General features: G+C 37.9%; 1 protein-coding gene across 10 annotated transcripts; it reads right to left on the bottom strand.

Moving 5' to 3' along the window:
- Window positions 1-288: 288 nt before the first annotated feature.
- Window positions 289-25,296, bottom strand: CLGN (calmegin). Of its 10 annotated transcripts, XM_027652674.1 has the most exons (19): window positions 25,103-25,218; window positions 22,741-22,875; window positions 22,526-22,566; window positions 21,290-21,340; window positions 20,251-20,439; window positions 19,303-19,373; window positions 16,184-16,242; window positions 13,973-14,114; window positions 13,528-13,609; window positions 12,610-12,802; window positions 10,622-10,811; window positions 10,285-10,398; window positions 9,648-9,804; window positions 8,675-8,890; window positions 7,476-7,595; window positions 7,159-7,294; window positions 5,206-5,283; window positions 2,956-3,092; window positions 289-1,392 (listed from the first exon to the last, which is right to left on the bottom strand). In XM_027652674.1, exons 5-19 carry the CDS (start codon window positions 20,410-20,412, stop codon window positions 1,318-1,320), a joined length of 1,932 nt encoding a protein of 643 aa, XP_027508475.1. In that variant the 5' UTR covers window positions 20,413-20,439; window positions 21,290-21,340; window positions 22,526-22,566; window positions 22,741-22,875; window positions 25,103-25,218; the 3' UTR covers window positions 289-1,317. The 10 variants fall into 10 exon arrangements, with proteins under 10 accessions (XP_027508475.1, XP_027508476.1, XP_027508474.1 ...); XM_027652675.1 differs by lacking the exon at window positions 21,290-21,340 and having other exon boundaries at window positions 20,251-20,429; XM_027652673.1 differs by lacking the exon at window positions 22,526-22,566.
- Between the last annotated feature and the right edge of the window lie 456 nt (window positions 25,297-25,752).

Genomic DNA, 25,752 nt, shown 5'->3' with positions numbered 1-25,752 from the left:
ACACTAAATAAGAGTCCAATATAATTAACTTCTTAGCACTTCAGAACAAGCACTTGAGGACACTGCCTTTTTCATTAGGGTTAAGTAATCATTCATTTCTTAGAGACTTCCATGGAAACTGCTGTGAAAATACTCCTTTTTTTATGTGAACTAAATTCTTGTCAGGTACAAGAAAATCGGTTAGAATCCTTATGAATTAATGTATTTCTGCTTGTTTACAATGTATTACTGCTTTTTTAGCACCTTATAGTCCACTACTTCTACAGGCAGCTGTCAAGCAGCAAGAGGTTTCTGGTGACTGAAATTTTATTGGGTTTTTTTTTTTAATATACAGCTGAACTTTAACAAAACAAAGTTTCTTTTACAATATGCAGTTTATTTCAACTACATTATGAGAATGCCCAAGTTACTCACATCTTTAAAAAACTTAACCATCAAAAATTCTTATCTATATTAATAAATTTCATATTAAGGAAGAATTATTAAATATTTTTAGGTGGCAATATACACTTAGCAAATATTCTATAAACAGAGGTTATACCACTCTGGCTTGGAACATGAGAACTATAAAAGTTTGAAAAAATCATCTGTATATCACTTCTGCAGATCTGCTATCTGCATTCAAAAGTAAAACAAGTCACATCAATTACCACTTGTTCTATGAGTATTCTATTTTAAAATATCTCTTAAAAATAAGTTACTGTAACCAATGCCTAAAGTGAACAGGTGACCACCCATTTAACAAGATCAACTAAAATAAATAATTTACAATAAAAATTGTTGCTAGCACAAAATCATCATACAAAAACAATTATTGCATTTAGCTCCGCACAGAAAAAAATATCTTTTCTCATAGCAATGAGAACTGCTATAGATGCTACATCTACACTGTCATCCTCTTTTAGCTGAAAACTGTAAACAGCTAATTTTGTGCTAGAGCTGCAAAAGTATTATAATTTATTCATTTTAAAAAAAATATTTAGAGCAAGTTTATCTCCAGCTAATACTAATTTTCTTAGAAACTTCAAATCTTAAGAATCTTCACCTAAAAATCAGTTGGCCAACTTGTAATTTCACTTTTATTTTCAGTTGGAAACACCAGCTAACTCCTCACAGATAGTATTTCTCCTTAAAAAAAAAGGGAATCGAGGAAGTTCGGGATGGTTAAAGAGGTCAGAGGATTAAAACAGGAGGTTAAGTAGCAGTGAGTTCCCCTTTTTCCTTTAAAGCTCAGGAACTTGCATGCTGTCAGGCCCACTGGAGTGGCACACCAGAAGCTACTGTTATCTAGACCTGCAAATACCAGCTGGAAATAACTCAGTCCTTTCGTACTCTTCTTTTGCGCACCGATCTCAGCGGATGATCTCCTGTACCCTCGTCAGCTTCTTTCTTCTGAAAAAGAAAAATGAAATTCAGCATTAGAATTTTAAACTTACTTTAATTATTGAAGCTGGCATGCTACTTTATTAGTGCACCTAAACCTCCCAGTCATGTTATCACTAAATGCAACACTGAAGTGGCAGGACATATTTTTCAACAATACCAACCTAATGGTAAACAAAGTGGGTAGAAGACTTTTCCTTCCTATATTCAGAAGGAAGAGAAAAGTACATCTAAACAGATGTCAGAAATTTGGGGTTGCCCATGTATTCACTGGTTTAAAAGCCGTGACTTTTAAATTAATTTAGCAACTTCCTCGAAGTGCATCTTATGCTAATTTTAATTTCCACTTCTGAAGCAGGAAGCATTTAAAGCATTGTAACAGTCCCCTTTGGAGAGCTGCAAATAAAGCAAGTTGTTCTTAAATCAGATGTGGTGTTCCCAGTTTAAAAGCAATAAGCTTACAGAGGAACATAAAAAGTCCTTCCAGTGTGAACTCCATTCTCAGACAATGCATTGCTTCCTCACTTCCCTGCATCACCTAATGGCAAGCACCTCATTCAGAAGGAAGAGCTCAAAGAATGTGGCCCAACCTGAGTGAGGATGTGGTGTACATGATGCCTCCCAACTAGGCCACCAGCTAACTCAAGACAGAAGCAAGCTGTGGCCTCACTGTGCTACTGTGTAATGGCACAGACACATTCAGATCTTGTTGCTACTTTCACAAAGAGTCCTGTGACTCCTAATAGGGTTCATCAGATACTGTATTCCTAGGTAAATGTACAAGGAAAAAAAAAAACTTCCTACAGGAAGAAAAAGTACTGAATAAGGGGTAATTGATGAAAAATTTTAGTCCTGAAACAATGCAACCTCATGTAAGGTCCAGTTTCCTAGAGGAGTTTTCCATGAAAAGGAGTTAACATTACATTGCATTAAACAACTCCCCTAATCTGGGAAGGAACTCATTTAGGGAATGAGTTCCACAACGTGACCAATGGGTGGATCTAAGGCATTTCAGACACACCAGTTTCTAAATAAAGGATAATGAGTAGTTGACTGATGAGCAAGTAAAGCACAAACAAATTCCATTCTACAATGTTATTTTATGAAAAACATTTTGTAGATTATCTGGGTGACTAGATTAATCTGCACAAGAAAAATGAAACTGCAGGTGCTGAAATGAAAAAGAGTGTGGTCATTTTGCTTTATTTTGGAATCCAAAAAACCAAAAGATAGCTGAAAGCTTAAGGTTTTTCTAGATCTCATGAAAAGGCTATTCTGTTAGAAGCACGTTCCATCAATTAAGTAGCACAATAAAGACTGACACCTAAATTTTCGAGACTAGCAATTCATTTAATAACCTGTTAAAAACTACACTCCTGTAAAAACACTTCATGTTTAGAGATCTGCATGATCACTTCTATACTATACCTGTATTTATACAGAGCATTTGAGGTGTCAAAACTCAAATGAAAACACATTTCCACCTCAGGATTTGTTTTATGGCTCAAGAGAAGAAAAACACTTGTTGCAGGTAACTGGGTTTAGTTAGAAGTATGATGTCAGATAACTTACCTCATCTTCTGAATCAGATTTATTTGACATACCACCTTCTTCTTGACTTGCATCTGCAACTTCATTTTCTTCCTCATCTGCAACTTCATTTTCTTCTTCATCATCATCGATATCTTCACCACCTTCACCCTCATCTTCTGCAGAAGAAGTTAACTTTACTTTGTAAGCCAAACTGTATTAAAAATGCACTATATCCAGACACACTAGTAAGGAAAATAAGCCAATTTCAGTCTTAGAATAAACTGCTTGTTTAGAATAACTCATAAAAACATCTCTGTGTGACAGAGTGAGTAGAATTCTCATGAATTAGTAGAAAGTGATCATTTTCAAATTTAATAATCAATTTTAACACCTTCACCTCTTTTCACAATAGCCCCTACTCTCTTCAGACTTGTTACTGACTAAAAGGACTTGATTTACTTCACTTGAAATCCAAGTATTGTATCCAGTTTGGAGACCAGAACCCAAAACAGGACAACTCAGGCATCCCAAATTTGACTAAATTCTGACTTAGATAGGAAAGTACAATATTGCAGTTATCAGTCATCCAGCAAGGGGGACACTGACATCTTAAGGCAACTCCTGTTTTCAGCAGGGAATTCTTCTGGCAATTCTTCTGTTTTGGTTGAGGGATAAGCAGCTCAGTACTTCCCCCCTTTTTATGTATTATTGTAATGCAGAAACTAGTCAGAAGAGGACTGTACTCCCCTTAGACCACTCAAGGTACGTCCAGCTTGCACTACTAGTGCACTAGTACCCTTTGAAATACTTTCTATCATGAGTAAACAAGACATCTTACCTAAAATCTGATAGAAAGGATACACAATGGCATTCTACAACTTGACAGGCTGCCAGTGACTCAGCTAAAAACAGTAAGGAAGCAGTGCTCAATTCTAGCCTTTTCAGGTCATGCCTACATCTCATAAGCACTACTTCAGTGTGGGGGGAAAAAAAAAAAAGAAAAAACCAAAAGAATACCCACCCACTCCAACCTCCCAATTCTTACTGCTGCATCTCAGTAAAAACTGAAACAAAAGTATCCATATAAATTCAGGAGGTAGTCACAGATAAGATGTGACTCTCCTGATTCTTGGTGATGACAACCTAGAAATTCCAATTAAAATATCTGAGACTTCCGCAGAAGTACCAAAAAACTTCACTTGCAGTACAGCTATAAATAGAGCTTCCCTAAAATTGTTATAAACTAAGAAATCCATTTTCCCATCTGTCAATATACCTGGTACATGTCTACAATAGTATCTCTCTACATTTGTTAGGAAGAGGGGAAATATGACCAAAAAATGCAGATCTCATGGTTTAAGAAAGATGTAGACAAAGATTTCTGTTCTAAAAATATGCTCTTAACAGAGGAGCTTGGCAGAAATTCACAAATTCTCATATTCTAATCAAGATATTAGAAATGGTAAATGATACAAATCCAGCTCCTCCCATAAGTACTAATTTCAATGAAGGGGAAAAAAACCCCAAAACAACAAAAAAACCTTCAGACATCAGAAGCTGTAAAAGCCAGAACTGGACAACTATACTTTGTAAAATTATTAATTCCAATAGTAATTTAAACAGTATTTCATATAAATGAATTTATAACTTGACAAATAAGGTTCAGGCTGTGGTCCTAAAATTCCATTTTGTGGCAACATTCTTTTACTTCCTGGAATATTTTTCTAGAAGGCAAGGAATTTGAGACAAAGCAGACAAGTAGACAAGTCAAGAACACACCATTCTTTAGCAATGTCACAAAAATTAACAAACAGTAACAAAATAAAACAGTAAATCCCATGGACAATGCCCTTCAAGAAGTAATCTGCCAGCAACTCATTCTCACTGGAGAATGAGTGAAAGAAATCTCCAAGTGTTTCTGAACTTTGGTATTGTTCCACACTTCCCTTTTCTTTCGTTTTTTTTAATGGCCCCATGATAAAATATAGATCTCAAGTCGCTCAGTATTCAACAGCTCAAACCCCATTACCTTCAACTCCAAAAAACAAAGGAGGAGATAATGACGACAAAGGAACTGTAAAAATTATAAGGAGCCAAAGTGACTAGCAGAAAATATTTATGACTACAGATACCACAGGGAGAAATCTTAGAGGAAACTCGCATTGCACTGGATGAGAGCTGGAATCCACCAGCTTGAAGTTCTACCATCAGCAAGGAAGCAGAGGGAAGAAACCAGATAGGAAAGATCATTTGCAAGTCCTGGCCCAAATTACTTCCCTTTCCCAGTACCTGAAAGAGAAGCCTCCCTTCCCATCTTCTTTGTATCCTTCAAAAATTCTCTTTTTGTCTCCTCCATTTCTCTTCTCTCTGTAGCAAAAAGAATCAGGAAAAGGAGGTAGAAGGCAAATTCTCTACTGCTTTCAGATAAGAAGAGGCAAAAGATGGAAAGACAGTGATAGAAAAAAAGGGAAGCTTTCAACCTGCAAAAGTTAAAGGCAGCAGGAAGCTAAGGGAAGCTAAGCAATTCTTCTTGGAGAAAGAAACCTTGAAGTCATATGACAGCAAAGTGTAATCCTTCCCTCTGAAGCACAGAATTTACTTGAAAACCTTGGAACAGTCATACAAAAGCTACCTAGGTTATTTTTACTCTGTGTTCAGTTTAGTAACTAAAAGTAAAGGTCTAAAATAGAACCTACCTTTGCAACACCAAGAACAGCTGTTCCAAGTAGAATTTTAAAAAGTAGTGGGAGCTAAACAGCATTCCTCTGCAATTGCCTGAACTTTATTTCTAACACTGAAACACACACTCTAACATGCTATTTATTAACTGATGTCTTGTAATTAATTAAATAAATTAAATTAACTGTCTTAAAGAAGAATATTGGACTTGAGGTATCTCAGCCTTGCAACAGCTGTGTATTAGGTACAAACCACATCTATGATCTGCAACAAGACTGGGTAGAATAAAACAGAGTCTGTAATTCAGGAGCCACGACCAGGTAGAGTAGAGCAAGATCAAAAGGAAAATGCAGGAAGATACAATGATGAAACTATATACTAAAATTTATGCTAATGTAAAGAATAGCATAACAAAATAACTAAATGCCTAGGTGAGGCTCTCAAATAGTGAGGTAGATAGTCAGGACTAAATTTGGGGTGGCAAGCATTGGGACAACAATGTACTTAATTCTGTCAGTACTGGCATGAGAATGGCTGATGCTAAGTGAACTTTTAAGTCATACAGACAGAAGCCATCAACATTCATAGAACTTGGTGTAAAGACACACAAACCCCACCAAGTTTCAGTCAGTAATAAAAAGTGATGTCAGTACCAAGGAAAAAAAATGCCAACCAAGAATGTCTGCTCGGTTTCTAATTATCCATGCCAGTCACTTGTCACTTTGTTTGTTCTTATCAAGGAAGAATGAAGTAAGAGGTAGAACCTTTTAGAGTTCTGAAGCTAAAAATTTTCTCATGAAAGTCAAGATAACGCACTGTAAGTTGGGTGATTTGGTTTTTATTCATTATATAGACTCAGGGAAATGCTAACAGCACATCAGAGCCATGGCTGAACAGTACCAGTAATCTTTGATACAGTAACACAAGATGATTTATCCTTGGATGCCAAAGTACAGCTCAACCTACTGAATCATTGATTTCTCACTTGGGCAGCAGGACAGACCTTTGCAATGTGTTGCTAAAAAGCAACACAAAGGAAGCAGCAAACTTCAGTATTTCAAGTATTTTCAGGCTTTAACAAGAGCAACTAAAAATAGTGATCAACAGAAGAGTTCAAGGTACAAACCTCCCCCAGAGAAGTAAGCAGAAAGACTTATGTTAAAGACATAAAGCTATTCCAGACACATTTTAAAGACAATGATGTAACTTTAACCACTTCAGGTACTTATATCTGAACCATTAAAATGTGTTCAATATATGAAATATTTAGAAGGAATAAGTATGCATCGCTGTCTACAAAGATAAAAAAGACTGCTGGAAGCACATTAATTTCTTGCAAGTGAAAAAATACTGAGTAGAGCCTTACTTTCTGCTTGTATTTATCAAAGAGTTTGTAAGCCATGGAATGCCACTCACTGGAGGTTATCAAAGAAGAAAAAAGACTCAGAGCAAGGCAGATTTCACATATTGTAAGATAACTGGCTGTAATTATTGGCAATGCAATCCACGAACTAGTTCTATTCATGCCTTTAAACAAACTGCAAGCTGACATGTTCATCTTACCATCTTCAGCAGTATCTTCATTTTCTTTTTCTTCATCTATTTCATCATCTTCAAACTCTTCTCTCTCTTGTTTTAACTCCCCTTTTCTAATTTGCTTAGATACATCAGTTTTTTTGAAGTCATATTCATCTGTTTTCTACAACAAATTAAAAAAGGATTTACATTTCAACTCAAATTAAGAACTAAACACAACAGCCACTGTAAGCTGAGTAATACCAATGGCACATTAAAACTGCATATTGTTGTACAGATGCTAAGAGTTTTCAAATAAAGTATTAAGAATAAACTCAAATACAAATATAATAAATTTCTCTAACCTTTGCTGGCCAGCAGAACAATACACCTAGACCAACAGGGAGAGCTAAAGTCAAGATGTAAAGAACCCAGAGCCATGGGTGGTCTTCTGCAGCAGTCACCAGTTGACTAAACATACCAGGCTGTATTAAAGAAAATAAATAATGAGTTTATGAAGTATACTCTATACATTTATATTGTCCAAAGGAAACCCTTCTTTACCTTTGCTTTTTAATGACTTAAGGAAAAGGTACATCAGTGACTAAGGAAGTTTGAGACACACAGTGGAGGGAAGGGACTCAAAGGAATTTTTTTGCCATTGTGTGTACAAGCATAGATAAAGGTTCAGACATAAACCCAAACATTTTGGAAGAAGACAAGGTTGGGGGAAAAGATGGCTTTCCTGATGGCATGGGCAGATATGCTGTTGCTACTTCATGCTGTGACAAACAGCACCTGTCAGGAATTGGCCACATTTGCCACCAACCCATCATTTCTCTCCCAAAATTGCAGCCTGCTCCTGCCACTGATTCAAAGAAAACAGAGGACTGTTGGACAGAAAAAGGAGTGCAGGCAGCCACTAGAGGGGCTCATGATCCCTGTGTGGCAGGGCAGCTCCTTCCCACAACATAGGGAAGATCTAGGAAACACTGTGGTGGCTGGCTAAGTGCAGAAAAAAATGTGGATGCACCCATACAAACAGAACAGATGCAGCTCCATAAACACACATGCAACATTTTCAGAGCTGCATAACACACGTGTGAGCAGCCAAAGCCCTAAAATTATTAAACAGAAACAAACACTGGACTATTTATCCATTCCTCACGGGAGGGAAGCATCTAAAGAATATGTATCATGGATATAGCCACAAGGAAAAATGGGAGTGGTAGGGGAAAGAAAAAAGAAAAAAAAAGGTCTTTGAGTGCAAGTAACTTGGCTTTCATTGGCTGTCAGGTACTGAATTTCTAGTGTCACTGTGAACAGCAGAAGACTTAATATGAAGCCAATTTCTCACCAAGTGTTTAAGTAAAATGTAGTACCCTTTTAATTTCAAGAAGATATTGATCTGGAAAAAGTAAAAAGCCAAACTATCAGAGTTACTCAGCAAGATTATTAATTGCAGACAAATTAATATTCTGTCAGCATTAACTGACAGAAAATTCTTCCAACAGCACAGCTTCCTCACTACTTTCTGATATCAAGAACATAGTAAAGTTTATACCTCATTAGCACTTGCTACTAATTTCTTCAAGCCCCAGCCATCTGCTGCCCAATGATCTGCTACTTCTTTTTCTGAACAGATGATGAAGTTATCAAAGTAAATATCAGATGTCATAGACCACAGTTCTAAACCAATAGCACTGACAGTGGTCATCTTGAATGGGTGAAGATCTTCAAAATAGTCTGGGTTTGGTATTTTCCGAGGGCTCCAGATTCCCTGTTAATGGAAAAAAAATGTAATCACATTACCTATAGCTCACCAAAAAAAACAAGCTGTGAAAGAAATTTTAAAATAATTAGAACTTCACAACTATGTTAAATGCATTATTTAAAAAGACAAGCAGTAAAGTTTAACCTGCACTCTTACCAGAAGTGGTAGGAAAAATTTTAGGAAAGGAAACTTCAGCCTTATGATACCTGTGCAAATTAGAGGCAAATTTTGTTTGCAAACCTGCTTAGGATCTTAAGCTCAAAGAAATCAGACTCAAGTATTCCCCAGCCATAACTAATACAAAGTAACTCTCTTTAATATGCAACTGATTACCTCTTACGTCTGGAGGGGAAGAAGGGAATTTAATTATCCAAAATTGATGCATCCTCTAAAATTGAACTACTATTGCTGAAAGGCTTAATTTTTGAATATAAAAAAGATTGTTTATTCAAAAGACTCATATTTAAAGCCCCAATGTAACTTAGAATACAATTCTACAGAGACTATTAAATAAATGGTACCAGTGCAAATTGTACAAAAAGCAACTTTGAACAGATAAATTGTTTTAATATAGGAAGCATTACTTAAAGGGGAAAAAAAAGCAAATTACATGCAAAACAAATCTCAAAGTGTTTAGTGAGGCTATTCAGACTCATTCTAAAATATAAATATACTGAAAAAAAGCCTAGATAAATATACTACTTTGACTTTGCTCTTGTTCAACTCTGTACCTTTTAACAATGACCTACAATTTTGCTATTACCTGATAGTTAGGATTATCTATCATAGGTGCTCTCCATTTTCCTTTATACTTTGGGTTGTTCTTCATGGGACGCACCCACTGTCCACAACCAGGTGCAGTCTCACACTTTGGATTAGGGATCTGGGGGGCTTCCCACTCCCCATCCATTTCTTCATCCCTAAAGAGAAAAAAAAATAAAATTACAAAACAACTGCTTTAAGATCAGACAGGCCCAAAGCACTGGCAGTCTGAAGTTTGGGTCCGTATGCATTTTGCTATAACAACCTCAGAACTCTGACCAGCTCACAGAGCTTTACCCAACAGTATAAACACTTTTTTTAAGGAGTGCTCCACTTTTTTTCTAAAGGTCACATGTTCATAACTACCACAGCATGACTGACCTCAATCACATTCCTGCATCTGCAGACAGCTTGAAACACTTCTCCCTAGGATGCTTAGAGATCCCTTGGAGGCTATTATATTATGACTTCAAGACATCGACTTAAACTGTAGTAAATTCTTTCAAAGGGCTCCTTCATATTCTGTTTTTGCTAATATATCTTCAGAAAACAAAAAGCAATGGACACGTTCATGTTTTTATAGAAGTGGTCCCACAAACCAACAAATATTTGGCCATTCCTTACACATTCCAACTTACCAGTCCTTTGGTTTTTTTGCATTAGGGTCTGGAACATATTCTGGTTCATCATCAAGCCATCCCTCAGGCTTAACAGCATCAGGATCTTCTATTTTGGAAGGTTCATCTTCATCCCTTCAATTACAGACTCACGTTAGAAAATACAGCAGCCTGACTTCGAAGCAATGTTCTGTTCAGAGGACTGTAACTGGCTTGAAAGGGATGATTTTCAAAGGCACAACAGAATTAGACTCACTGACCATGAGAATTAGACAATTTTCTGTTTACAAATACCTGAATTTCAAATATATAACCTGTATGTAAAAGGCATTGTAGAGATAAAAAATAGTCTCCTTACCAGTCATCTGGTTTGACAGCATTTGGATCAGGTATTTTTGGTCTCTCATCCCAATCATCAGGCTTCTTATCACTAGGATCCTCTATTTCTTTGGCGGGGTTTACTGGAGGAACCATATTCTCAAGAAGACTTCCTTTACTGACAACTGTTTGGTCGATTAACATTTCAAATGTATCATCTGGTTTTAGCACTAAATTGAAGAAATTTGTTTTAAAGAAATAAGGAAGCCATTAATTTTATAAATATCTTTAACCAAAGCTATATAATAAGCACAGGCTTAGTAAAATAACAGCAAACAGGATCCTCCCAAGCAGAGTAGGAGACAGGTTCCTCACTTAATCTGGACACAAAAAGTTGCCCTTGAGGGGATGTATAACCAGCATCAGGCCCTTCAAAATGAAACTTCTAGAAAATTCAGTTGCTGAAACACATCCAGACACATTCTAGGAGATTTTTCAAAAACCTACCACTTAGCCAAAATTCTGCTGTTTTTATTTAAAAAGCACAGACAATGAAAGTCAAATCTCTGCCCCTAAAGGCTACTAAATTACAATCTCACACTTGAAAGCATGGAAACACAAGAATTGTGCCAGTAACACAGCTGAAGGATCAAAGAAGTACTTTCTCTCAGATTCAAACCTCTAACAGCCATTTCTCTCAAATGCCAGACTGCAAATACAGAAAATTCTCTTCAAATGTTTAAGTATGTTAGCAAGTGTGAGTCACTGAGAAGCCAAGGTCACAGAACTGAGCAGTGTCAGACTCGGTAACAGATGCATCCAGATCCACTTCTAGTAAGCACTTACAAATGGGCTCACTGGTTAACTAGTGTATTCAACTCTCCATTCAACACAACAAAGATTATTAAGCAAAAGTAAATGCTATTCCACTTTTATGACAGTTTCCTAAAGCTGGGTGATGGAAACCAGAGTAACAGTCTTATATCTAACGAAGATCTTGCAGCCCAAAGTTTTCAACAGTATTAAAATATCCCATGAAACCCCCATATCAACTTTAGGTAAAATACAAAGAACTAATTTTTAGACTTCTGTTATCAGTCACATTAGAATTACACAGCTCTGTGGAGTCTATTTGAATAATTATGAGAAAATAAATGCAATCCAAGTTTAAATATCTCGAATTTCTAACAAACAGCCCAAATACATGAATGCATGCATTCCTTTACTGTGAGATTCCTATTATCTAAAAGTAAAAGTTTGCTATGGCACACTACAGTAATCTATCTTAAAAACCCATGGCACAGCATATGAACATGCCTACTGTTATTATTAGTCCATGGAAGTTTGCAAATACAGTTAATTTGGCTGGATTTGCAGCGTGCCACAGATTAGCCCATTCTTCTCTGATCTTCTAACTTCTGAGGAAGAATAAACAAAGGGCGGAAAATGAACTGAACTTTTATCTCTGCTATACTGTTCACTGGTACAGGAAGAGTTGTCACATGAATTAACCCAGCCCACATTCATTCACCTTCAGAGGATGTGCTGACCTATCTTTTCATGCACACTGCAGGTGTCTGTGAGAGCTCTTAACACGTGGAGGAGGGTGGTGTGTGACATGCTGCAGATTTAACTGAATTCCTGTGAACTCTGACACCTTCCTAGAATATTGGACAGTTGTATCTCTTAATATCTTCCTCAGTAAAAATATTTTTACCATAACAAATACTGAAGGCATTAATCAATTCTTTATGCTAAAGGCTGGCCAGGGCTGATATGCTTTTTCCTATAAGTGAATATTAAACAGCAGCATCTGAAAGCCACTTTTATGTCCTGCAGTTAAGCTCAGTCATTAAATCATTTAAGCCCAGTTATTAAGTTATTTAAGGCCACATCATTAAGCAATCACCCTTCACAATTAACAGACTATTACAAACAAAAAAGAAGACTCAATTACAAAGCTTCAGCAGACAGAAAAAAATTTTAATTTCTCCTTTCCAATTTAAACTTGTAAGAATTAAAAAATACCAAGAGTATATAGATGTGTCTTCTTGTCCAAATAGAACTTTTTTAGGTCTACATCAGGACGTTCAGCATGCTTTTCATCATATTCTCCAGTTTTAGGATTCTTATGTCTGAAGATAAAGTGTAGTTTGTAATCTTCTCCACATTTATCTGGTCCAAACATAATAGTGTAAGGTGTTCTGTCAAAAAAGTATTCCTGTAGAACCAAGAAAGCTGAGCATGTGTTATACTGGACATTTCATGAAGCAATTTTCAGTAGTTCTTTTCCTTGGCATACAGTATAGTTAACTTTTTCTAAAAGATAAATGAAAAGTGGTAGGGAAAATCATGAAAGGAACTGATTAGTTCCTCTTGACTTGCTGGGTGCTCTCTGTTCTCAGGGAATGGACTAACTCTTTTAGTCTCTTCAAAGATGAATGTATTTATTTAGATGCCTGTCACAAATCAAAACACCCAAGTACCTGTGTCCCTCTACAAACATTATACTAAAAATGGAAGCGGAACTAGTTACTGTTCTTCATAACAACTTTATTTTCCAATAAAGATAAAAGCCAGGATTTTAATATCCAGTATTTTATCAGTGCTTTTGTCCTTTCCACATTAAGTAACAGCAACAAACAGCCCTGAAAAGATCAGATATAGTTATTCACCTGCAGAGTATGTTGCATTAATCTGTTTAGTTATGTCAGTGCCTTTTAACTACTTATATGTTTTCCATATTTGGAATAACCTGCTTGTGCTCTGCAGTAAAATAACTGTTTCAGAAGTTATGAGTTAAGATCCTATGGCTTCTACTAATACACAAAGTCAGACTACACAGATACAGAAGTCCTTTGTCCTGGATATAAGACATCACTCAGGGAGAACCAAGCTGTTCCTCAAATGAACAACCGATAGCAAATGTTAAGCAAGAGGACATACCAGATTCAAGTCATCACTACTGGAGAGAAGTTTAATATATGCACCACCACAGTCAATGCCTTTTTGAAAATTCACTTCATACCTGGGCAAAGAGAAAGTTAAAAAAAAAATTCCAAGTGTGAGAAAAATACAAATTAACTTCTAATCTGCCATTCTAATTATGAATACATAAGACTCTGTATTAGTCACTACTGTCAAAACACTTCTATGTAAGCAAATATTAGATTTTCGTCCAAAATTATTTCAAAATAGTCTAAGTATCACTTTTTAGCACTTATACTACAATCTTAATTAATTAATCAACCAGTCATATTTACAATTCTAATAGCTCTGGATATGATAGGTCAATGCTATATGGAAATCAGTATTGTTTTAGAGGTTCACGTTATTTTCTTAACTTAAGGATTTTAATAATAAAAGTAAAAAAATCAGAGGCATTACTTACTGAACAATCAAAGGTTTATCATCGAAAATAAATGGTTTGGTTAGCATTGCTGATATTGCGTGATGCTTTGCCACTGATTTTAACACTAAGCCTCTGTCTCCAGGCACTGTGTTTTCTTTCAGCTCTTCTACTTCCCATCTTCCTAAAACACAGACACAGAGTCTTTGAAAAACAATGCAGGCTGAAGAAATCACAGCCTTGTTGAAAGCAAAGAGTTAATGAATAAAGACTATTAGTCCAAGCAGGGAAAAAAATCTTGACATCTGATGTCGAAGATATTATTTCTTGCTCTTCTCAAATTTACAGAAATCTACAAGAAAACTTAAATGCTGTAGGTCTGTATCTTTAGACTGTAGTACCCTATAATAGCTAGAGGAACATAAAATATTTCTCCAGATTTTAGATTTGCTCCTACCATCATCACATAAAAAGCATCAGGCACAAGGCACTGTGTAAGCCAGAGACCTGCATCATTCTTTCTCTTCTGCTTATACAGAATTAGAATCTTTTGGGTCAAATCTAATCACAGGGCAGATCAAATTCCCCCCCAAAGTCTTTCCAAGAATTATCAGCTTTGATCTTAAAGGCAAACAAATACGCCTGCAGCTTTAAAAATAGATTCTATACTTATATATTCTCCAAGTTTGGGAGAGATACAGTTGAATACACATCTAGCCAATATTCAAAGAATAAGATTTCTAAAAGGGCAGTTATATTTTCTCAGAGATTACCAGCACAAGGTTCACTGGTTTTTTTTCCAGGCATGAACACAGCACAAAAAAACTACTTTTACAATTCACTGTAATCTGAAAAATGCTTGTGTCAATGTGAAAAGGAAAAAAAAGGTCATGAGTTCTTCAGTATGTATTTTAGAGAAGATTCATAAAATTGTGAAATGCCAATAAAACAGCTATTTACTTTTATTCAACTGAAGTGCAATATGTGTAGAGTTGTTAAGGAAGGGCAGGTATGTACATCAAAAAAAAATTCTTAGTTTCTTCTAGTCTGCTAAACAGGAGAGAGGAGAATTCCCTCCTCTTCAATAGTGTTCCTTCATGGAAACTAAGGCCAAGCAATAACACTGGGCAAAACAACAAGCCTGAAAAAACAAATGATGGGAAAATAGTTCCAAAATGTGTTTTTACCACTGACTTTATTAAATGTTGAATTTTCTGAGTGACTTCAACCAAAAACAACTTTCTGACATTAAAGACAATTTCTATCTAATATGAGGCTGAGTAATCAGGGAGACATCAGTTCTTATAACCATCTTATCTGTATGGATATCTCCTCTGCAAATTCTTAATTTTACCAGTTATTTCTGGTAACTGCTAAACCTAAAAACATCTGTTCTGCTCATCAAAGTCCTGCAAGTTATGTTTGCTTACCACTTTCTATTAATGTTACCTGATTTCATTTGACAAAAGAACAGTAGGAAATAGTTTTCTTTTGTAGCAGAAACTTTTTCTGTTCTCTCCACTCCCTCTTGAATTAAATAAATTTGGACTCCAAAATTATGGCCAAAGATCACACATCTGTCAAACAGCCTAGAATTACATTTAAGCAGCCAGTTATAGACTAGGAAGTGACAAGTCAAGTGCATACTCCAATAATTAAACCAGCAAAACAACCTTTTCATGATTGCTTTCCAAATTTGTTTTAGACTACTGTAAGGCTAAACTGTACAAGAACCACTGGACAGCCCTATATTGAAGCACAGGCAATCTGAAGAAGTATTTTAAAGAAAAACATCATTCCATTTAACTTTCTTGTTTCAAAGGCTATACCAAAAGACCAACCCAGGAATCAGCTGGAGAGACAGAGCAGGATGGAACATGCTGCTTTAGAAACCTGTTTAACAGCTGACATTGAAGTGGGAAATCTCTCTGACACAATTTCAAAGCAGACAGTTCTCAAGAAGCAATATTCATAAACAATCGAGACTGAATATTCAGATGCCAGAGTGTATTCTGGTGTCATCCATTGCAATAGATTGCTGGGATGACCAAAAAAGTTATCCTCACACTAAGTGTGAGGACGAGCAACATTTGGCATCTCAGTTTCAGGGTAACAGTCATTATACAAACTAATATTTTTTACCTGTCTCATCTAGATTTTCAAAGATAAGTTCTGTGTAAGGAGTAGTTATTTCTCAAAGAGCAACAAAACATCACAAACCATACAATGGAGGTAAACATTAAAAGTGCTCACCATCATATTTAGCAATGTTGTCATCTATGTCTTCTTTCTTAGTTTTAGACAACACCCACCTAAAACAAAAAGTGTACTGGTCATTGAACAATCTATGCAAAGCTCTATTATTTAACAAGCACAGGAAAAACAGCTTTTGCTTCTAGGCTGTGAACCTGTGATAATGATTTTGACAGTCAGCATCATGGAACTGTGTGTACTTCAAAGAACATGAAAAGAAAAATCATAGGTAGATTAGTCTAAGATGGCATTTCAAAATATTTCCTAAAAATGCAAAGGAATATACAATTAAAACTCTAAAGTAATTCAATTCCTGAATTATTTAATTCTGAATAGACTTCAGTTTTATATACAAGCTGAGTTTGGCAGAATGTAAGAATATTATGTCAGCATACAATGTACAAAATACAGGGAAAACAGCAAGTTTCAAGTATAAAACCTTCACTATGATAAGGAAAGAAAAAAAAATCACCCAAAGGAACCCTTACTTTATCTGACAGTAACAGTACACCAGAGGACAAAAGGGAATGGTAAGTGTCTAAATGACAAATGCAATTAGACACTGAACAGATTCCAAGTGTTCTGCACACAGAGGATCCAACAGGGTAAACACACTCCTGATCATCTTGATAGTATGAGCAAGGCAATCAGCTTATCAAACTGAGGTTACCAAAAAGACATGTACAGTCTACACACAAAGTGTTCATCTGGAGAAGAAAAAAAGGAAAAGGGCAGTTCCCCCCCATGTGGACATACAGTGGTTCTATCCTGAGCCATGCACAGGAACATCTTAGGCCAACAGTGCTGCTGAACTCTTCATTGTATCAACTACAATACTACATTCTCATCATTAATTCTGTAAAGAACTATTTTCATTCATTCTGAACTGTTGTCTGCATGGAGTATTTCAGGGATGAATACTTTATCTTTTCTGCTGGAATTTCAGTCACATTTGTTCACTGTTAACAGAAGTGCTGGAAAATCTTCCCAGTGTAAATAGCAAACTAGATCCTTGGTGTACCAGGACAGAGACCAATGAGGAAATAAAACTCTACAAGTCACACAGAAGATTTGCAAGAGCCATTCCCAAAAAAGTTACTCTATTCTGGTGATTTACCCAGTCAATTTATGTGCAGGCTTTTCCACAATTTTAGGGGAGAAAGGTAACATGCTGCTCACTTTTTTATAAATCTTTCTTCCATATATGTTACTTTTATGTAAATTATGTACAGCTAGACCAAAAAATCCCAAGCATTGTAGCTAAAGCTCTGAATATTAGATTTAGTAGGAAGACAAGCTAATCTTTGAACAGATCTCAATAAGCTAGAAATTGGGATGAATGCTATCATTTGAGTATCCCAGTTAAGCCTCTGCATTTGTTAATCAAGGTTTTCAGTGGTTTGTTTCATCTTTTTAACCATTATCATCTCTTCTATTTAATAATTTTTCCTGTCATGTTGGGTACTGCCTTTGCACTTAACATTTAGAAGTGACCACATCACTAAGACAAGTAATAAACTGAAGACTGGAGCTTGCTAACTTATTTTTCTTCTCTCTTTGGTCTAAATATGTAAGAAAATAAGAAAATATGAAAGAACATAACGTGAGTAATAACAGACTAATGTTCAGTGGCCTGTAACTCTACAGAAGAGAACAGTTCAGAAACAATTGGAAAAAGGGAGTAAGATTCAATCCTACAAAAGTTACTGGTGTCTGCTGGTCCAAATCATGCACCCTCAATAGACATGTCTCATGATGTATAATCTCACTCCAACAATAGCTGGATCTCAGTTTTCCCACAGGAAGCAAAAAACTGGCAGCTTTAAGTCCTACCAAATGAAGACACCACACTGCATCTCCTTTCACCTCAATCTGGCTCTTCCCAGGAGTTAGTTTTTGTTCCGTCAATTTTAGTAACATATGAAAACACCTTTTTTCTTGATTCTTCACAAATCAAGAGATAGCTCTTGTGCTCAACAGCATCAAAGTGTACAGGAAAAAAAATGCCAGTAATAAGACTCGATTTTTCATTAGAAACAGAGACTTCCATTCATATTTTAAAAGCTGTTCTCATAGCAAGAAAGCACTCTAATATCACACCAGCTCTTACTAAAGAGATTTCAACCACATTCAGATTCTACCTGGATGTACAATCACTTCTCTTGAGCCAGTGACAGCATGCTGACCTGGCTTGATTCTTTTTTCATTTTAAAAAAGAGAACTCAGCGATCGTATAGACCAAATTTACATGGTAAGCATTTGACTTGTCCTTGAGATTTTACACCCTTTACATCTGTGGTAGAAAGAGGACTGAATGCCAAACTGTTTTCCAACTAAAAGTAGTAAGTCTACTCCAGAAATAGAAAGTAATAATTACATTCTTTTTTATTGACAGTGCACTGGTGGCAACTGACTGCAGGTCACAAAACACAGAATTTCACTGAACATCACAAGTCACTCAGCAGCAATTACACCCAACATCGCCACACTGCTGTAAAAACACTTCCAAGGTACAGACAAGACAAAAATTTCTGGCTTGAGAATTGTTGAGATAAACCTGAATATTGTTCTAAAATTTAATTACAGTAAGGACTACCTAGGAACACTTCAGTAGTCTCATAAATATCTAACTCCTCTTGAGTATGGGATGTGATAAAATAAATTAATAAAAATCTGCTTAAAAAGTCTTTTCCAATAGAGATTTTATCTATAATGGTGAAGGTGCTGCCTTTTTACACATACCTAAGATCATGTGAAAAGGAAGAAAGGGCTTGCTACTGAAGTGTAATGCTACTGAAGTGCTATGCACTTCACCTTTCAGCTAGTTAAACTCAACTGGCTAAATCTTCATATTATTTTTCTTAATGTCCACAAACCCAGAGTTTATTAAAAGCTTCCTTAAAACACACAAAAAAATAGCAACATATCTGAAATGGTAAAGGTCCATCTTAACATCATGATGTATCTGGAGCACGCATTAACAGCCTACCCAATTCTAACCCCTGTAACAATTAATTTTTATAAGGATACTAGCCAAAAAACTGAATACAAAATAAGTCCTGCCACTGCAATTTGAATTGATGAAAGTAAAAGTTTATTCTTTTAAGGCATAAGCTTACCCAGACAATCCCCCATCAAAGGTTTCTGTAAAATACACTTCCCCGGTTGGCGTTGGAGTCTGGTACACAACCTAAGAGACAAGTACAGATACATGTTCTAACATAAATTACAATATTTCATTTGAAACACACTATCATACCTCCAGAAGTAATCCACCCATGCAGAACAACACATTTTGTTCATTAGAAATTTCCTAGCAGCATAAAACCCCTTCCTCCCCACCCCTGTTTCAATAGTTTGGGTGCATCCCTTGAACACTGAACAATTTCACAACTGTGAATTTTATAAGTTGTTCAAAGCTCATAACTAAACCTTTGTTACATCTTATTTATAACAAAACCCCAGAAAATTTACTGAACTTGCACCAGTTCTCTGCTTCCTCCCTATTTCTTTCTATACATGTTTTCCATTCTTCTGTTTTCCTATCTACTCAGCACATTACAACTGGGCTACACAACAGAGAGTTGAAAAAATAAGTTATTAATATTGCCTACAGCTATTTGTATCTATTGTGAAGTACAGCATAACAAAAGGAAGATTTTCTGAGAATAAAGACAGTGACAAAAAGCATCTGTGACTGATGAAATCCAGAAACTGGTCCAAAGTCAAAATTTCACTAAGACCAAGATGCTTTCTGCTTTCTTCTCTAGAAAAAGCATGTTAGGACTTGCATCAAAAGGTTCTGTATCTAGACTGAAGTAAAACCTTTTTCTCGACTATCCACCACAGGCAGGAGATTTTACACTTTGGCATAAGAGAATCATTCTTTAAGTTTGCCCTACATGTCACACACAGCAACTGAAAGACTGCTGGGTTTGACACCCACTCAGTTGTCAACTGCATTCTAATTTAGTCTTTTTAAAATATATTTGTCCACCAATTTCTCATAGTTATAACTATGCATCTTGTATTTAACCAGACTTAACTAAAGACTTCTGCAATCTTACCTCTATGGAAGGTTTGTCTCTGTCAACCTCAGTTTCTTGGGACTGCATGTCAAAATCCTCCACTTCAACATCTGCATCCAGATTTTCTTCATTTCCAATTTCTGCAGTCACTGAGCTAATTAGCAGGACACCCAAACACAGCCAGTCCCACTGGAAGTGCATCTTGGTTATCTGAAGAACTGAAAGTTTTAAATTTTAAATATTGTTGCAAGGATATTACCAATGCTATTTTAATTTTACCCCAGACTTTATCTACAAGAGAAAAAAAACACATTAAAACAATAGGAAACAACTATCAGAAAGTGTTGTCACTATAATATTTTATGAAAGTGCTATTTCTTAATTTGAATTTTTTTGTTTTACTACAAAGCTCTGACTCAGACTCTCTTCTACTTCTTGTTGTCCCTATGGAAGTGTTTGTAGCCTTTTCCCTTACCTTGCCAAATTTAGCAAGAATTTGACTGCAGTATATATATTTTTTTAAGAATTAGATGAGATTGCTTTTATTTTCCCATTCTTTAACAATCTGAACAAGTAACCAATTTGAATCAGTCTCTACAATGTAGCAATAAGTAACATCCCTTTCATTAGGGCAAATAAAATCCTTAGGTTTAGGATGCATTATTATCCACTGCCAGAATTACACATTTCTTTCTGCCTCTTTTTCCAATGACTATGTTTAGATGAGCGCAGAGCTTATATCAACTCCAGCTGGAAGTGTCCAAAGAAAGTATAAGATTGTTTCAGAAAATATTTTCTGTTTCAAAATTTTCCAATGATTTTAAAGTTTAAGTTAGTTAAAGCAGAAGCTCAAGCTTAAATACAAATACATTTCTAATTTCAGGGAAACCTGAAAATCTTTAATCTGTGTAAGTATGAATGTCAACAGCAGACAACTGCCCCAGCCTTTCCATGTGATCTGCTGTGAAAAAGAACACATTGTTGCCCTGTATTTTTTGCTTCACATCTGTAAGACATACAAATTCAGATTTGTGTTGGAGTATCCAGTGGTTTGGAGCAGTGCATTGTCAAGGACACACCTTTCTGCAAAGGTCTTGCAAAAAACACCTCTTTCTGAAATTGTTTTTGTCTGAATATGGAAACAGAACAAAGACATTCTAGATACCTCTGAAAAGGTGTTTATCCTTTAGTTCTTATTAATTCTATTCACAGTAAGCTTAAAAATAAAGACAAATACTGATATTTAACTTGCTATTGTATGACATTTTCAAACTGTACATTACCTTTAGCCACTACTGGTCAAACTAAATACTCTGCTGCTGAGGTGCTTTCTGCTCCTGAGAAAGCAATCACCCTCTCAGTTAAATCATCACCCTTTAGAGATTAAACTCTGAATATCCCAGCAATTCTAGATACTATCTTATACTGGAAGTGTGAGTCTCTTTCTTCTTTCCTGGGTTTATCAGATTTGCTAAGCAACTCAAACATCAGAATTGCACCAATACCTATTCATCGTTCATTTTTTAACACCTGCCAAGTTCTATCAAGCAACACATATAGAGATCAAACAGTATCAGGGCTAAAAAAACTCATATCCCAGCATGACTGTGCTACAAATATCCAAAAAGAAAAAAAGGAATAAGGAAAAAAAATTAGGATTCATTAAATTAATATTGACTGCACTGATTATATTTAGAGCCAAAACCCAGGAGTATCATACAGAAATGTTTCACACACTAGTACTATGTCAATATTGGGAAATAATCAAAAGCCTCTCTTTTTGGGAGTAACACCTATTTTCCACAAAACTACATTAATCACATTTTGCCCCACACTACTATCCATAATCCCTGCCATTGCTTGTGGCAACTTTATAACCTTGCTTGAGGCAGGTCTGTGGTTCCTTCTTTCCTCAGTTATTACCACAGTGATACATTTCAACAGTTATCTGCAAATTTTACTGTGGTTTTTGTATTTGATTTTTTAGAATTTTAGTTAAAAACTACAGATATTGTTAATTCATAGACCTCCTGGGCCAATTCTAGCACTTAAAATAATCTTGCCCTGAAGACTGAAAGTAATTCAGTTTATCATGGTGAACATTGAATTTTATGGTATATTTTGAACACCTTTGCCTGGAGGGTGTCACACTTCGTTTTACCACCTTCATTTTTGTGTTTCTTAACCATTGTATTAGGATAAAAACAGTCAAAGAATTTCATATCAATACCTTCTGGGACTCCTTAGCTCCTACCTAAAGTGTCATATATTAACCAGGCATCAGACTTGCTTTTTTAGTATAAAGCTTGCCTACCTTTAGCTAGTTTGTCATGCAGGTGGTCTCCTCCTCTTTTCCTAAAGCAGGTGAAGAGATACACCTTTCTTTGTCAATACATTACAGGTGTATAATGTGCATAATCCAAAATGTTTTTCACTTACATAGCTGTAATTTTACTGTAATTAGCCACATCCACTTTTGTTCCATACACAGAATAACAAGGGTACCCAAGAAATCAGACTAACACTCACCTTTCTACACAGCTCCCTTCCAAAACTCCTGATGCTTTCACTTCGTTCACGCCGAGTCTTATCGCTGCTTCCTGGTCCTAGCCTAGGACTTTATCCTAATTTCATTCAGTCTTCAATTAGATCTCTTACTTCTTCCTTCAAGAAGAGAAGGCTCATTTTAACCTTTGACCTTTTGATACACTTCTAAAATAATCCCAGAAACACCAAAATGCATTATCAAGACCAACTGCAGTCATTGCTCAATTGCCAGGCAAAGATGGTTTCAAACAATCCCATTGCATCCTTTATTTTTGTGAACTCTGCCAGCATTACAGTCTTAGAATGTAAAATAAATCAAGAATTTGTGGTCTCAAAATAGAATTTCACACTACACATTTAATGGTCTTTAAAACCTACTGAACTTTCTTAATTAACACATGAAGACCTATGAAAAACTTTTCTTACTCTTTCTTCAAGGTGACAATAAAATCAAGCTTGAAGGATCCTCACTGTTGAAACTTCCTCAGCAGAACAAAGCAAGTTATCCCAGACTAAGGCTCTCACACAAACCCCATACATGTTTACTGGCAGTTTTGCCAAAACACCAAAGACCAGTGACTTCCAAACCATCCTTCAGCCAGCTACAGCAAATAGATAACTGAAAAACCATAAATCTTGCCAGCATTTTACACAATCACGGAATATTCTGAGTTGGAAGGGACCCACAAGGACCATCAAATCCAACTCTTAAGTGAATGGCCCATACAGGATCAAACCCACACCCTTGGCACTATTATCACCATGCTCTGACCAGCTGAGCCAACAATTCTGTATGACCCATGAGAAAACTGGATAGAAAATCTGCATTCAAAGGAACTGAGACACAGAAATCTATCCTGGAATAATTGCACCTCCAAATCAGGATTCCCAATCTCTCCTTTTGGGATGGGCAGCTAATATTCATCTTTCTCTGCAATTTTAAACTTAAATTTTTGCATAGCTTGGTCACTGTTTACCATGGGTAACAACAGCACTGCCACACATCAGAAGGGACATCTGAGCCAGCAGTACTACTGCTCTTGGGATCAGCAACAGTGCTGCAACATCAGCAGAACATTGCAGCTCAAGTAACAAGCTGGTGTTTCTGAGACACATACTAATATTTAAGAAAGACAACAGACCTAAACTGAAAACATATTCTGACTGGTTACTAGAATTTTTTCCCCCATGAGGGCAGGCAAGCAGTAGTACAGGCTGCCCAGGCTCAGTCCTTGGGGTCTTCCACACAGACCACACAAAGCTCAGAGCAAGCTGAACTGGCCTCAGGGCTGCCCCTGCCACAGTAGAGACCTCCTGGGATCCATTCCCACCAGAATGATTTGATTTCCACAGATGGTTGGATGGTGCAAGTACGTCAATCTTCAGACCTCTGCGCTGTGACCTGCTGCACATTCTACACATGCCATTAAGGTAGTGGCACCATTGCTCCATTTTATGCAGAACTAAACAGAGATGAAAATCTTTGAGATTATTAATAATTATTAATAACTTTTCTTTGGACTTTGAAGAGGGTCATGCCATTTTCATGCAACTCTCAGAGCTCTGCATTCTCAAGCAGAAAGGGAACAAGCCAGCCATTAACAGTCTCTCTCAGTCCAAGGTCTAAAGCTCCTGCATCAACAGTATCAACACATGGGCTTTCCCCAGGGCCAAACAGCAATTCCATCCAGGGCTACAAAAAGTGGAGGTTTTTTTTCCCCCACCTTATTACTGCTGCCTTATTACCTCCCCCAAGCTGCTGCACTGGCATCGACCTGACCAAAGACAACATCCAGCTGCAACTGCTCGGTGAAAAGCACTCAAGAATCCTTACGCAGCTTTTTATTTTTCCCTTTATTTGGTGTGCAAGCCGTACTCCCCTCCGCACTGGACTGGGGGTGCCAAACGCGTAACTCAGCAGCTACTCCCGCTGCAATGCTGTGCTCCTGAAGGTGGCCTGCTCGAGGTGTTTTGCTGCTAAAACCTCCGGGAAAGCGTTCTTTTCCAATTAAAAAAAAAATAAATAAAAAGAAAAATTTAAAAATTTAAAAAAAATATAAGTTCGGGTCAACCGAGCGGCCGCTCGGTGTTCAGACAGCGCCCAGCACGACCCCGCTTTTCGGGACAGCTGGCAGGCAGAGCGAGGGCCGCAGGCGCTGCGGGGCCGCGCTCCCCGTGCCCGGCGGGGCCCCCGAGGCCCCAAACCCACCCCCGCGGGGGGATCACCGCGCTCACCCCAACCCGCCCTCGGGACCCGCCGCCGGCCGTGAGGGCCGAGGGGAGCGGGGTGGGGCCAGGGAACCGCCACCGCCCCCTCCCCTCGCCACACGGGGCCCACACGCACCTCCCGCCGCCGCCGCCCTCGTTACCAAGCACCGCGACGCACCGCGACGCCACTCTCCCTCCCCGGGCGCTGCCGGCGCTCCTAGCCCTGCGGCGGGCGGTTACCGGCGCTCCCGGCGTCCTCCGATCCGCGGCGGGCGGTCACGGGCGGCGGGACGGGGATGGGGAGCGGGGAACGGGAGCGGGGCCGGGCCGATGTTCCCGGCGCGTTCCCGGCGCGTTCCCGGCGCGTTCCCGGCGCATCCCCGGCCGCGCACGCGCGCGGCGCCCCCGCCGCTCCCGGGGCTGCGGGAGCGCGAGCGGGAGCGGGAGCAGGTGCCGCCGCTCGCGCCGCGCCGCCGCGTCCCCGCCAATCGCGGCACGGCCGAGCCGAGCGCGCGTGGGGGCACGGGAGACGGGCAGGGAGCCCCGCCAATCGGCGGCGCCCGCCGTGAGGTGAGAGCCAATGGCGGCTCGGTGCGCGACTGGCGGCCCGCCCCTCCCGCGGCGAATCAGCCAATCGGCCGCTGGCCCGGGCCGGCCCCTCCCCTCGGCCATGGGCACCCGTGACAGCGGCTGTACCGTCATGGCCGCGGACAGGGGGACGGGGGGTCACACGTCGTCCTGCTCCGCACGCCCCCGGGCAGCGGTCAGCCCAGAAAAAGGGCTTCT

This window comes from Corapipo altera, unplaced genomic scaffold (assembly GCF_003945725.1).
Source record: "Corapipo altera isolate COAL_440 unplaced genomic scaffold, ASM394572v1 69, whole genome shotgun sequence".
Taxonomy (NCBI): Eukaryota; Metazoa; Chordata; class Aves; order Passeriformes; family Pipridae; genus Corapipo; species Corapipo altera.
The sequence above is the reverse complement of the archived record's forward strand: the minus strand, read 5'-3'. Positions and strand labels throughout refer to the sequence as shown.

Coding starts and splice junctions, on each gene's coding strand:
- CLGN (XM_027652670.1), bottom strand. CDS start 20,412: ATGCACTTCCAGTGGGACTGGCTGTGTTTGGGTGTCCTGCTAATTAGC. Junction 10,812..12,609: donor GACACATCTATATACTCTTG/GTATTTTTTAAT, acceptor TCTTCAATTTAG/TGCTAAAACCAGATGATACA. Junction 9,805..10,284: donor GCAAAAAAACCAAAGGACTG/GTAAGTTGGAAT, acceptor TTTTCTCTTTAG/GGATGAAGAAATGGATGGGG.